Source organism: Arachis stenosperma, chromosome 3 (genome assembly GCF_014773155.1).
Source record: "Arachis stenosperma cultivar V10309 chromosome 3, arast.V10309.gnm1.PFL2, whole genome shotgun sequence".
Classification (NCBI taxonomy): domain Eukaryota; kingdom Viridiplantae; phylum Streptophyta; class Magnoliopsida; order Fabales; family Fabaceae; genus Arachis; species Arachis stenosperma.
In genome coordinates this window covers 170,377,811-170,391,891 of record NC_080379.1, presented here as the reverse complement: position 1 = coordinate 170,391,891, position 14,081 = coordinate 170,377,811, and the positions used below count along the sequence as shown (strand labels likewise).

The window sequence follows — 14,081 nt, the reverse complement described above, 5'->3', positions numbered from 1 at the left end:
AATCAAATAAAATCAAAATTCACAAGAATATTAGAGGCTGAGAGAGAACCTGATTTTGTTGTTTTACCTTGACATAGAAAACGCAATGTCAAACAGCAATCTCCAAATACAAATAGAGGAACCCCCTCCCGCTCATACGCCTCTACTAACTTCTAATTCAAATCAAAACCCTCAACCTCTACCACCTCAAAATCAATGTATTAATAAAAATAGCAACAATAATAATGATGCTAATGAGGAGAGTGAGTTCGATCGAACGCTGGCGAGTTTGGAAGCGCTTCTCACTTTGCTTGGCTTCAACCAGCGAACCGTTTTCAGCTTTGCCGTCTCATGGACCGTCTTCGCGGTGGTTGGCACCACGATGCCGCTGGTGGCGCTGGCTCTCTCCGAGTGCTCTGACGGCCGCAGCCACTGCCAGAAATACCAGATTCCTGCATTCGAGATGGCGATCGTGGCGTTCCAGGCGTGCCTTGCTGCCGTCTCACTGCTGTGCCTCTCGCACAACCTGAGGAAGTACGGCGTCAGGAGGTTCCTCTTCGTTGACCGCCACAGCGGACAGTTGCATTGCTTTCACCGCGATTACGTCAACCAGATTCAGGTGAGGGAACCTTCCAGATTCTTGCTTAAGGATTTTATTTCAATTTGATTTTCATGTGCGAGGGGATTGGTAAATCAACGTTGAATTAATGAGTTTCATTGTAAGCTCTACTATCTAAGGTGATTAAACCCTCATTTTTCACTTCAATTATATTTGGTGAAGTTTTTGTATGTTGTTGTGGTTGCTCTGTTTCCGATCTGAGGCTAGAGTAGTATGCGCAGCGATCGATGGTGTTGAGAGTATGATTGCGTTTTTATAGAAAATTTTCTATTTTGTTACCTATTTTACTATTTTATGCTTCTCACCGTAAGCCATAACTTGTTCTGTTTTGTTCGCATGCACTTCAATGCCCTTGCAATGATTTTACAGTTTTAGGTTATCTTAAAGTGCAAAAAATTTACACAGTCTTCGTTAAATTGCTCTCTGACTATTTAAACATACCTAGAAGGAGTTCTACTTCTGGGAGTGCTGATTTCCCCTCCTCAATTTTCTATTCTTAGGGATCTTTGCGTTTGCTCATTATATGGATGTTGCCGTGCTTCTTTGTGAAGACAGCGCGAGAAATCATTCGCATTTCAAATGTGCAGCATGAGTCCTGGATACTCTCAGTTGCTATTTTCTTTGCTTTGATTATATCTTGGACTTATGTGAGTGCAGTCTCTTTGTCGGCCACTATTATGTTTCACTTGGTCTGCAATTTGCAAGTTATCCACTTTGATGATTATGGGAAACTCTTGCAAAGGGAGAGTGACGTTCTAGTTTTCATGGAGGAGCACATTCGGTTGCGCTATCATCTCTCCAAGATAAGCCATAGGTTCAGAATATATCTTCTTCTACAGTTCTTGGTTGTCACAGCAAGCCAATTTGTCACTCTATTGCAGGTTACGGGATACGGTGGCATGCTCACTTTCTTAAATGGTGGAGATTTTGCTGTAAGTTCAATTCTTTGTCTTTGGAGTTTATGCAATTAGATTGATGGATCTTTTATGTTATCAATCTTTCATTTGGCATAGAATGGGATGAGATGGAACAAAAATCCCATGCCATTTTCCAATATCAAAGAATGGAATAATTAATTTCTCACTCCCTTAGTTTGAATATTGTTGAAGGGGGAAATGGAAAAATTTGAAGTTATTCACTCAAATTCCATTCCGTTTCCAGAAATTCGACGATGAAAGAATGGGGGATGGAATGCAATGCAATGCCCTACCATTACATTCTATTATTACCTCAAAAACTCAAAAGATGCAGTTAGTCATTTCATTATATTCCACCCCATTCCGCCTTTTAACAGCTATCTGAAAACCAAATGGCTCTAAGTTACATTATTTATATTTGCTTTCCCGTTTACTGGCCTTTCTTTTAGGTATCTACACTTGTTCAAGTTGTTGGCATCATTATTTGTCTGCATGCGGCAACAAGAATATCTCACAGAGCTCAGGGTGTTGTTTCACTAGCAAGCAGGTGGCATGCACTGTTGACATGCTCTTCTGATGCATCTCAACTAAGAAGCTCTGCCAGTACAGGGAGCTTGGAGGCTGTAAACCATTTAAACTCAATACAATTAGACTATTCTGAGAGTGATTTGGAGTCAATGGATTATGCTGGAATGCCTACGAATACCCAGTTGGCTTCCTATATGTCCTCACACCACAAGAGGCAAGCCTTCGGTACGTAATTCAACCATATTCTGTCTGTGAACGTTTGAGTTTACTAGATTTAGTCCTAAGAAGTTTTCTTGTTTGATGAATCATGAACGTATCATTAGTCTGACTTCATTTACCTCCATATTGACCTTTCAACTTAATGAGACTTGCCCTGTGGAACCCACTTCTGGAGTTCTGGTTGGAATAGTTATGCAAACTGCTAGCATGTTTTATATATACTGGGATATCATGCTCATTCATTCCTTTGAATATGCAGTGATGTACTTGCAAACTAATCCTGGAGGAATCACTATATTTGGATGGACAGTTGATCGGTCCCTTGTCAACACAATTTTTTTCCTTGAATTAAGTCTAGTTACCTTTGTTCTCAGCAAGACAATAATTTAAGGAGGAAAAGAAGATTGCAAGCAGACACCAAGAACAAGAAGAAACCTTCTAAGTTTAGTTCTTCTGGCTTAGCGTTATCATTTTGCTGGAAAATGGCCACAAATAGCCATAACTTTTTCTGGCGACTGATGTTAATAACTTTGCTCAAGCCATGCCAGCACGTAACACGGACACGGCAGCGAACCATGAATGAAGGTAGAAAGGTAGGGACCAAGTTATATCTGTCAATCTATGGAACTGAGCTCTGTGACGTTTCTGTTCAAGGTGCTTTGCTTCTACCCAAGTAAGTCATGTCTCCAGAATTCTGTTCATGATTTTCATTCCTCTCATCAGTCATTCATGTTCTTCACCATCAGTGATCTTAGGATTTTTCATGGTGCAAGCTAACGACTCTCCCTGAATTTATTCTCAGCTTTGAAGATTGATGGGGGGTTTCATCTAATGACTTGAGCTCCAATTCTCCAGAGCAGCATTATTAATATTGTCCTAATACGTAATCAAAGTTGCATATCTATCATAAAACTGGAATAATTTAGGAAACTGATCATGCCTACTTTTGTGTTGAAGATTTCAGTCTCAGAAGAACAGGCATGTTTAAGAGCGTTCGTGCAGTTGAGTTCGAAAGAAGTAGAATGCATCTAATTAAGGCTTAGTTTTTTTTTTGGGGGGGTCAAATGGATTAGACAGCCCTCAATCCTAGGCATTATCCACTCACCCACACCATACTCACTCACAATATTAAGGGTTCTATCACTACTTGGCATCAGCCAAGTTTTGAACCCATGTGCACAGTGCACTCATTGCAAGGCATAGGAGATAACTACTAGACGAAGACTTGGTTTGAATTATGTGAATAGGATTCCCCACCCAACCTAGTGGAAACTTTCCTGTTCGCTGAAATGAGAAAGTTGAACAAAGACCTGAGAAGTTAGATGATGTACATATCTCAGTTTTTTTCTCGAAGAATTTCCACCCTTTTCTTCACTTTTTTTTTTTCGCATATTGAAGTGCACGTGCCATGTGTTTATTAAGTTATTTACTAAGAACAGAAAGGTTGCTTTCTTCCGTGATCTACGCACTTCAAGAGCTCAGTGTGCTAATATTTAAATCTCAATAAACGATGTTGTAACTAAATAAATGAAAAATATATATTATACTATTTTTTGTATAGATCTCTTTTGTATCAATTTTTCATAATATAAAAGACAATTTTATCTATTCAAAATTCTTATTAATAATTTTTAATACCAAAATAAAAGTATAAAAACATATATACAATAATATATATAATATTCTTCGAACTATACCAATTTGGTTCCAAAATTTAGAGTATAGACTATTAAAATTTCAATGAACGGCTTGGATTAATATTTTTTTAGAGAAAAAATCTTAAAAAGTCTTTAACAATTACTTAGAAAGACAATGAAGTTCTTAATAAAAAAATATTTTTTTTTATCTTTGATCTTTATTTCTATGAAACTGATTAGTTCTTCTATCAATATTTTTTTTCTATATTAACAGAATAAGCTTACATAACATGTTAAACTGTTGATTTATCCATTAAAAACTAATTAGGATTGACGATTTTTTTTGTCGAGAGTTTCGTTGTTTTTTAAGAACAATTATCAAAGCTGTTTAGTTTTTATATTTTATCTTTTTATTACCTATTTTAAATACATTAGTTAAATTTATTATATAAAACTAAGAAATATTAGTGATTTTTAAATTATTTTTACTTATAAAAATTAAATGAAAGATATATTAATAATTAACATGTCACATTAATATGTTCTAAAAAAAAAATCATTGACAAAAAAATTAACCAGTCTTATGAAATAAAATATCAAACACCGAAAAGAATTTTTTTTTATTAAATATCTTGTAGTTCTTCAAACAAATTATATATCTGAGATGAGCATTCTCTATTTTTCTACCACAAATAATTCTACAATTTGCGAGAATACATTTAGCAAAAACAAATTTGCAATGACACAATTCGCTGTGAAACCTATGTAGTATTTCAGCACGAAAAACCCTTGATGTTAAGATGAATTAAATAAGAAAATAACGTAAACTTCAATTCAAACCGTTTACTTCATTTCCCAATGGCGCGATGCCGACTTATCCCGCTGCTATATAAATGTTATCTCAAAGTGACTTTAACATTAAGTCAATCATTAATTAACTTAACCGTTAATTTTTTATAAAATTGTTAATTTATTCTATATTCTCTCTCTTCTATGTCACCACTCACCACCTCATCATATTTCCATTGCAGTCAGTATTTGTCATCAAAAACCCATACCAGTGAAACTCTCCTGTTCTCTCTGTGATGCTATTTTCTCAACTTCCAATCTTTTGTGCACAACCTCCAAACACTTTAAGTAGAGTACCTCAATTTGAATTCTTGTTAGCAAACCCATTTCCTCTTTTTCTTCCACCGCCATGCTATGGCCTCCTCTTCCTCTCTTATGGCCAACCACAACCACCACAAGAGGACTTGCATTTCATCTGCCACCATAAAAATAAATATGAATTTTTTTCCTAATAACCAAGCGATCAAAGCAAATCGATAGCAACAACTATAAATTGGCAAGTTCATGAATGGGAACATAGTACACTTCGACCTCCATTTTTTAAAATCTAAAAAAATGTACATTGACACCAATGGCGAGGCGAACGGAAGAGACATTGGAAATGATGATGTGGGTGAGTGAATGTTAGCCCTCTGCTTCAGAATATCATATTAAATTAGTTTGTGTTAATCTTTTGTAGTGATGGTTAATTTGTGGGTTATCATTGTTGATAAAGGTGGAGGTAAGATGATGGTTTGACAAAGTAGTGTAATGCTGAAGATATTTGTAATTTTATAATAAAAAGTAAGAACAATGTAATAATTTTATAAAAATTTAATGATTGAGTAGATAAATTAACTGTTAATTATACGTTGGGATCAATTTGTCAAACCGAATATATATTTAGGGTTCATTTTGTCGAAAGAAAATGTTAAACTCTATTTTGTCAAAGTGACTATTTACTCATGTTATCTTATATCTCAAAGTTAACGCTGCCAGCACCTTGGAGTATAGAGTTGGGAAACAAAAACTGCAAGTGTTCAAAAGATAAAATAACTCGGTTACTCTACAAATATTTGCATTTCCTCCTGTTTTTAATACACCCTTTATTTGTGCTTCCCCATAATTCATTAGCTCCTTCAGTCCACACGTGTGCTCGTTGACACCCTTCCTTTTGACGATTGACATGCATAGTATATGCAAAAAGCATAAAACCGTCATGAACTCCGAAATAGAAAATTGAACACAGATAAAGCAGTTAAGAGAAGAGACAACAGAACTCATCGATATGCTGAACAGCCTCTGCAGGCATCATCACCATCACAACAATTTGGCAATGTTCAGGGCACCGCTATTTGGATTGACGAGTAACGTGGTTATATCCTAACCCAACTCTCAAAGTCAGATGCAGGAAAGCACACGGGAGAATGTGCAAAGCAAATATCGACAGTCTAATTCTGCAAGATACAACAAACTCAACCAAGTCCATTTTAATTATCCAACGCCAAAAGTCCTAAAAATAATTTAACAGTTCTCATCTTCTATCAAATGTGATCCCATATTCCCATGACTTAAGTAAAAAATAATTGAACATTCTAACGTACAGCACCTGCTTAATGGCAACGGTAAGAAGAGTAACAAAAGGCTACACAGCTCTTGCTTACTAAACCTTGGATCCAGTTAATGGTGTTGAGTGGGAAGTGGATGCTTTGCAACTCCAAGCAAACCCATCTCTCCCAGCTGTACCAATTAATAGAATTATAAATTATTCAATAGTGAGCATTATAAAAATGCATCAATATTTGCAAACTCAACAAGGTAAGCAACCTTAGCCCATATTAGGTTAAACCCACAAGATCAAGGAGGTGGTAATAAAAGGTTACACGTCTATAGCACCTGTATTCAAACTAAAATATTTTAATTCTACCACAGCAAATGCACAGAAGCTGCTACAGATGTTCAGTGCTTTAAGGGGTAAAAGAGACCTGAACAAGAGAAAAAAAAAATCACAGCTAACATGACAACAAACATTTTATTCAACTTTGCATGCAAGTCTCAGTTTAATCACCAAAAATTAGGCACATCAGAAAGGTTTAAGGCTCCAAGTGATTTGCAATCAAGAGCACACGTATGGATGGACTCTTGGACAGGAATTATTTTAAAACTCTAGAACATGGCCAGAAACATAAGTCTGAAAGACCAAAACCTAACTAGAGTGTTACAAATTAATAATATGATAATGATATAATAATCAGCCAATTGTATGACCCTAGGTATGGATTATAATGTGGCTGAAGCAAACTGCTGAATCAGATGAACGATCTACCTACTGACAGAGCCCCAAGGAGTGACATTCTAAATTTGACCAAGGTCAGTTTTCACCGAAATACTGAGGTTAATTCTCACCACCGTTACCCTTGGGGAGGTTGATGACTTTCCCAGGAAAACACAGTTAGGAGTTCGGACTTGGGATATGCCCTCGAAGCTAAGTTATTTATTTAATAATGCAAATGCTAAAAGAAAACATAAAAGCAAACAACAAGAATCATAATCTATCCCACATAAATTTATGGAGAAGACAAATATATACATATAAGAAAGAGTTACTATAGCACGGATAAGAAATGTAAATATGATCTTAAAATCCACAGGGATACAAGAACATCGGAAACGCATTATAACAAACCAAGGGCCGCATTGTACCTCTAGAGAGCCTGAAGCAACAACTAAGTGAGTTTTATACTTTAGGATACACTGGTAACGTCCTCAACATGCTTGCTTTGATACTGCAGTGACATTTGCAGACAAATGTCATAAAAGAATTCTTGTATTTGTCAAAACTTCAATCTTCAGATGATGAATATATATATATATAGAAGTCGCAGGTTATATAATTCCTTCTCTTTTGCTTTTGAGATAGGTTTTAGGCTAGTGTTTTACAAAGACACCAGTCTATTGATGGTAACAAAGCTAAAAGTGGATAGCACATTTTTTCTTGTCATGGAGAAGAAAAATGTTAGTAGAACACTGCGATAAAAATAAAATTTGGAAAGAAAAACTCAAAAATACACTACCAAATGGATTGGAAATGAAAAATAAAAATAAATGAAGCAACAAATTCAAGGAAGCTAGAAATAGTTCATTTTGACAATTTGACCACAATAAACCCGGCATTATAAAATTATTCGGAAAAAAAAAAGTGGCAATATCATCAGATAGTAATCGTATTTTTCAGATCATGAAGTGCACAAAAAAGCTTACACATGTTGGTGCAACGGATATCAAATATTAATAGTTATTACATTAAGCGCGAGAGAGGAATTTGACATCCAGCACTTTGTGTGTGTGTGTCTGTTCACAATCTTGAGCCCAAATAAAAAACCAACGGCAAATAGCCCATAAAATGAAAAAAACACTAAGTCAACAATGTTATACCGTCGGCCTACATTAATTTACAAGCAAGTTCGACCATTCTTGGAAATTCATTTCAGATTTTCAGTTCAACATAATACCCTTCCAGCAGTACTCATGACTTCAGAAATATTTCTTTTGGGAGAAAGAAATAATAAAAGCGTAATTCCTTGGAAGAGCTAGTACTAGAGCTCTGAGAACAAGAAATTGATCATGTCTACAAATTATTATTAAAAAAATCCATGACAAATCATGGCTTCCAAAAATAAATCTCAATTAAAGACTTCCTATACAAGAACAAGAATTTGTGCATGAACTAGTATTATGAAAACAATTTACACAACTAATGACCCTGCCTACATCCCTACAAGTTTTTTTTTTTAAAAAAAAAAAGAAAAAAGAAATGATAATCAAAATACAAAACTAATTAACAGGCATTAAGCATCAGTCTAAGCTATCATGCTACATTTGTCTCTAGAATCTAGACATTATCTCTCACAACATTATCCTCATTCCTTAATATCCAAGATATCAAAGGAATGAATTACCTTTTAAGGCACTAAGTCACTGTCAATTTCTTCAATGAAATGCACAGAAAGCCATCATCCACTTCACACCAACCGCCTCTTGCAAACACAATGTGAATATTAAAAGGAAGGAACTAATAGTTGATAGAAAATCCATACTATTTTAATACTCAATCAGATAAAATTTGTTTACAACAATATGCCAATGGAAATATGTTACATAACAAGTTTCAGCAGACATTGACTATTCCTATTTTCAGAAGGCAATTATGCCACACCTTAAGCTGAAAGCAGCGTCCCAGATGCATTTGTATATAATGACCAAGCATGAAGGTTAACCTGAATTTAATCTGGCAAAATGAATAAATCTCTTCACAACCCAACAAATCCCTGCTAAAAAACAGCACAAGTGATCGTCTAACAAACAATGGTTGCAACTTCCTTTCAGTTCATACTCTCACCTCATACATGCAAACATTTCAGTTGTGTGAGTTAGAATGACTGTTGTGACAAGTTTAGAGTTCACGATTACTAGCCAAAAATTCCACCTGTGCCTGATTCACCCTGCTGCAACTCCTTACGGCGCTGCTCCTCTAAAGGATCCGGACTCTTTAATACTCTCCGCATCCGCCTGTTTGCATCATAAAGCATAGGCATCAAATGAATGATGATTATGAATGGTAACCAAAACTTGACAAGGATTTTACAGTAACTGGAATTGCCTACTATAATCATCTTTGGGGCAGCCACAATAAGATTGCAAAACTAGTTTCTTATGAGGGCAAAATACCTGTCTTGAGCATGTTGAGCAGGAAAGGTTGGCATAAATTCTTTGCTCTTGGGAAGAGGAACTTCATGGAACCATTCATGATTGAGAGCAGCTTCAGCCGTGATCCGCTGTACATAAAAACAGGTTTTTTATTCATGTTTTATAATACTTTAGAAACAGTATGATTGTCAGATTAACTCGAGCATCTCATGCAACGTTACCTTTTCAGGGTCATAAGTAAGAAGCTTGTTCAACAAATCAAATCCAGCATCAGAAAGGACTGGGGAACCAGTGAACGAAGTGGCAGGAAACTTTTTGCGCAGGAGGTTATACCTGAAAGGCATAGTCCAATTGTCAATACAAACCAGAAAGTTCAGAAATAGGACAAATCACCAAGAGAGGCCAGATAGCCAGACCAGAACCACCCAAAGTTGGAAGCCTGGGAAAACAGTGACAAAACATAAGAACAGTGTAATCAAACAAACAATGTCTTAAATAAAGGAAATAAAAAGTACTCACTGGTGCTTAACAAAATTGACCTTGACTCCAGGTAATTTTGAGAACCCAGGCCAAATTGTTTCGTTTGGTGTGCCAAGAATCTTAAAAATCTGCTCAAAAAGGGAGAGAAAATATCATTGGACTAGCAACCACATTTAGGGCCATGTTACACAAGGGATATGAAGTTAAAAGGAAAGAAAAATACAAGAGTAAGAATGACCTGCTACATTAGAAAAATGGCATCTAATATATACCTTATCAAGCTGATCAAATTCTGTTTTCCCATTGAATAGTGGTTCTTTGGACAAAAGTTCCGCCATGATACAACCTAGAGACCACATGTCAATGGCTGTTGAATATTGTTTTGACCCTAGAAGAAGTTCAGGTGCCCTGTGAAACAGATACACAACCATCAATACAATGATGTCTTATCACTGCAAGCAAATGAAGCAAGACTCATGTTAAAATCCAATTGTAAATAAAGGTAAAAAGGGCAGCCAAGTCGCACCCAAAGGGCATAATGTATGTAACCTAACCCGATAATTACATCGGTGACTGTTTCCACGGCTTGAACCCATGACCTTGAGGAAAAGGTCACACAGAGACAAATCAATTGTAAACAAGGTAAATGCAAATTATTCTAACTAGTAAGATGATGGATGTCCTCACTAAAAGCATTGCTATCAAATAAAAAGGATAATACGTCCACCTAAATGGGAGAAGACAATATAATAAACATCAAGCTTACAAAATCAACAAATAATGATTATGGCATAATAGCCTGAAACAACAATGAAGTACAATTTCAATGCTCTATACATTACAGCATACATGTGAGTTCACCAAAAAAAAAACAACTAAGACGAATAGAGTAACATAAATTAGCCTATGCAAAGGGAAGAAAGAAAATATAGAAACAAGTGAAACAATGACAAGCAAATCACACTCACCTGTACCAAAGAGTAACCACGAGATGTGTGTATGGTTTCAATGGACTCCCATACTGTCGAGCCAAACCAAAATCACATATTTTTAGTTCACCTCTATTATTCAAAAGGAGGTTAGAAGTTTTTAAATCCCTATGAAGCACCCAATTATCGTGAAGATACTTAACACCTTCTAAAAGCTGGATCATTAAGCACTTTACTTCACTCTGGCTAAATGGTTGCTTCATTGCTTCCATCAGACCTTTAAGATCATGCTCCATGTATTCCATAACCATGAAAATACTATCAAGGCTACTCCCTACCACTACTTCCTTAACATCAACTATGGATGGGTGGTGGAAAGAAAGAAGAATGTTTATTTCCCTAAGTGAAGTCAGTGGAAATCCTTCTCTTTCCTTCTCCATCTTGACTTTCTTCAATGCTACAATTTCTCCAGTCTTCTTATCTCTGGCCCTATATACAACACCGTAAGTTCCTTCATCTATCTTGTTAAGTCTCTCAAACTCATCAACACTTCTACAACCCTGAAGCATGTTGACCATTCTTTGTGGTGTCGCTGGAGGTTCCGGAGTCTCCCTCCTATCATCCTCGTCCTCAGAATCCGTCTCCAAATGATTAATACTAGTATCACTTTTTCCACCTTGAGCATCAATCTCCATGTAGTCATCCTTCTCAGACGCAGTTCCAGGATGATCATCCCCACTGGACGTTCTCCCATGGCTACCTCGTTCATCTGATTCAGATGATTTAGCTCTGCCACCATCAAATCCTTCTTTTTTAGATTCCACTGGGCTTAATAGTTTGTTCCGTAGTTTTGTATCCAATAACTCAGGAGACAGTCTCCTCTTCCTCCTAGGCAATTCTTCATCATCGATGATTTCACCCTCATCACCGGGAGAGTTATCTACAGCTGCCCATCTGGAAGATGATATATTATGACTAGGAACATAATCCTCACCTTCTTGTTGCTCAGCTTCACGATCATTATGCCAAGCCTGTTTTGGAGAAATGGAATGCGATCCTGGAGAAGGCATAGTGGCCCTAGTAGCTTCCGGTAATTCAACATCCTTAGTTTCACTCTTTTTGACAGGATGTATCTCAACTCCACCATATGGAACATTAGGTGACCGCACAAATGATTTTGGCAGTGGAGGCGGAGGTGGAAGAGCAGTCACTGGAGCAGTGGAAACCTTTGATTTGGTTTTAGATGGCTCGCTCACTTCCTTGTCATCCTGATCCCACACAATCGGTGAAAACTTCCTTTTCTTCTCTGGCGGGGGCGGGGATCGAGTCCTATTCTGTTCAACATTCGCAACCTCGCTGTCTTTCATCATTGACTCTGGTTCAATAGCACCATCAGAGCCACTCTCACTGGAAAGTTCACCAGGCTCCTTATCCATGGTCTTGGCAGAAAAGCCACACCGTCGGGGCCCAAGCCCGCCACCATCACTACCACCACCTCCGCTGCTGCCAGAATCACTCCTACTAGAAGATGACCGGTGACCGCCATTGGAAGCTTCTCTCTCCCTAATATCCTTCTGCCTAACCCTAATCCTATCTCTTGCATCCCTGCTCCCACCCCTCACAACGTCACGGCCTCCATTCCTAACCCGGTCGTAATCTTCCTTCGAATTCGCGAAACCGCGCCTTGAAACATCCAAATTCGACTCACGGTCCCTAAACTCGTTGTCACGATAGCCGCCATGCCTACCAGCCGCCATATACAAACTATAAATCCAACTAAGAAAAAAAACCTAATCCCCTCCAATACCAGCAGAAGATTTTTTTGTGTATTTTATAGAACCCTAAACCCAATACGAAAACGAATCCCCAAATCTCAGATTCGAAGAAAACAAGCACAAACCCTAGACACGAATGAAGTAAGATCCGACGACAATTCGATAACGAATAACAAAGTAAACGAGAGATACGATGGCTAGAAACGAAAATATGAGGGTACAGAAGGGATTAGAAACGAAACCCTAAAAATTAAGGACGGTCAAAATTGAAAGAGCAAAAGGGGGAAATTAAACGGCAGAAGGATTGATGATAGAGAATTTAAGGGGCTTACCGATAACGAATTTGATATATTGAAAGGGAAATAGCGAACCAATAGATCGATGCGATTACAAGAAGAAAAAAGGAGGAGAGAAAAAGAAACACAAAAAAAAAAAAAGAAAAATAGCGTGAGGGTATGGGGAGGAGGAAAAGGAACACAACGAACGAAAGAGTGTAAAGACGTGCTTGATTTGCCTCAATTCGATAGCAACTACATTTAATTGAAAAAACGAAGATCTTTCTTTCTTTCATTCATCATTTGTTAAAAAAAAATCTTCATGTAACTCCTAAAATTTTTTTAATATTATAATTTTAAATAATTTAATTAATTTTATAAAAATTTGTCTTAAATCAAACAATTTTAAGATTTAAATTTAATTGTGATTTTATATTTTATGTATTTAATTTATTTTTTAATTTTAAATTAGGTGATTGATTAAACAAATAACTTTGTTTACGGATAATATCTTTATTCTCTATCTTCCAATATCTTTGTTAAAACATGGGAAATTAAAAAAAAAGAAAAAAATATTTATAAAAATAATAATTTGAATATTAATATATATTTTATTAAATTTATCGAATTACTTAAAACTCTATTATCAATTAATAAATTATTATATATATATAATAAAATTTAAACTTCTCACACTTATTTAAAGTTTAAACAAATACCCCAAATTAATTAAACGACAGGTAATTTTTTTAGACTATTATTTTGTTGTTAATAAATAAAATGTCCGCGTTCAACATTAAAAAAAAAAACGTTTTCTTTTTCTTCGATTGTAATAAAATATCTTTTTTTTAATTTAACTTTTTTTAAATATTTATATATAATTATTTTTATATAAAATTAATAATTTTTTTTAAGATAGATATTATTTTATTATTATAAAATAATAATGTTTCTATAAAAAAATACAAAAAAAAATTTGGTATTCTTAATTATCACTGAAATTAATAATTGTTACGGTAGGTAACCGGAGATTAGTCCAATGGATGGCGTTCGGCGGCCCAAGTGTATAATAGAGGAGGGCTCCAGGTAGGTCCACAACTCGGGAGGCTCCGTCCGACTGGTGCTCGCGCGTGAATGGGGGGTGGTACCTGCAAGGACACTCCGATGCCTAAGTTAGCAAGGGTGTAA

General features: G+C 36.1%; 2 protein-coding genes across 8 annotated transcripts; one reads left to right on the top strand and one right to left on the bottom strand.

The window, feature by feature from the left end:
* The first annotated feature begins 29 nt into the window (after positions 1–29).
* LOC130966973 (uncharacterized) lies at positions 30–3,785 on the top strand. 2 transcript variants are annotated; one of them, XR_009081303.1, is made up of 5 exons: positions 30–598; positions 1,099–1,530; positions 1,965–2,268; positions 2,522–2,935; positions 3,065–3,785. XR_009081303.1 is itself a non-coding variant. In XM_057891795.1 (4 exons), the coding sequence occupies exons 1-4, from the start codon at positions 86–88 to the stop codon at positions 2,650–2,652; spliced, it is 1,380 nt and encodes a 459-aa protein (XP_057747778.1). In that variant the 5' UTR covers positions 30–85; the 3' UTR covers positions 2,653–3,785. The 2 variants fall into 2 exon arrangements, 1 of the variants encoding a protein (XP_057747778.1); XM_057891795.1 differs by having other exon boundaries at positions 2,522–3,785.
* A 1,010-nt stretch (positions 3,786–4,795) lies between these two features.
* LOC130968443 (cyclin-dependent kinase G-2) lies at positions 4,796–13,103 on the bottom strand. 6 transcript variants are annotated; one of them, XR_009081661.1, is made up of 11 exons: positions 10,883–13,103; positions 10,187–10,322; positions 9,954–10,042; positions 9,851–9,873; positions 9,656–9,767; positions 9,456–9,562; positions 8,944–9,296; positions 8,687–8,762; positions 7,431–7,513; positions 6,337–6,467; positions 4,796–6,184 (listed from the first exon to the last, which is right to left on the bottom strand). XR_009081661.1 is itself a non-coding variant. In XM_057893718.1 (6 exons), exons 1-6 carry the CDS (start codon positions 12,598–12,600, stop codon positions 9,197–9,199), a joined length of 2,262 nt encoding a protein of 753 aa, XP_057749701.1. In that variant the 5' UTR covers positions 12,601–13,099; the 3' UTR covers positions 8,807–9,196. The 6 variants fall into 6 exon arrangements, 1 of the variants encoding a protein (XP_057749701.1); XR_009081660.1 differs by lacking the exon at positions 9,851–9,873 and having other exon boundaries at positions 8,944–9,055; positions 9,127–9,296; positions 10,883–13,099; XR_009081659.1 differs by lacking the exon at positions 9,851–9,873 and having other exon boundaries at positions 8,944–9,015; positions 9,127–9,296; positions 10,883–13,099.
* Between the last annotated feature and the right edge of the window lie 978 nt (positions 13,104–14,081).

Coding starts and splice junctions, on each gene's coding strand:
- LOC130968443 (XM_057893718.1), bottom strand. CDS start 12,600: ATGGCGGCTGGTAGGCATGGCGGCTATCGTGACAACGAGTTTAGGGAC. Junction 10,323..10,882: donor GTGGTTACTCTTTGGTACAG/GTGAGTGTGATT, acceptor TCTGTTTCACAG/GGCACCTGAACTTCTTCTAG. Junction 9,297..9,455: donor GCTCAACATGCTCAAGACAG/GTATTTTGCCCT, acceptor TGATGCAAACAG/GCGGATGCGGAGAGTATTAA.
- LOC130966973 (XM_057891795.1), top strand. CDS start 86: ATGTCAAACAGCAATCTCCAAATACAAATAGAGGAACCCCCTCCCGCT. Junction 1,531..1,964: donor TAAATGGTGGAGATTTTGCT/GTAAGTTCAATT, acceptor CCTTTCTTTTAG/GTATCTACACTTGTTCAAGT. Junction 2,269..2,521: donor CCACAAGAGGCAAGCCTTCG/GTACGTAATTCA, acceptor TTGAATATGCAG/TGATGTACTTGCAAACTAAT.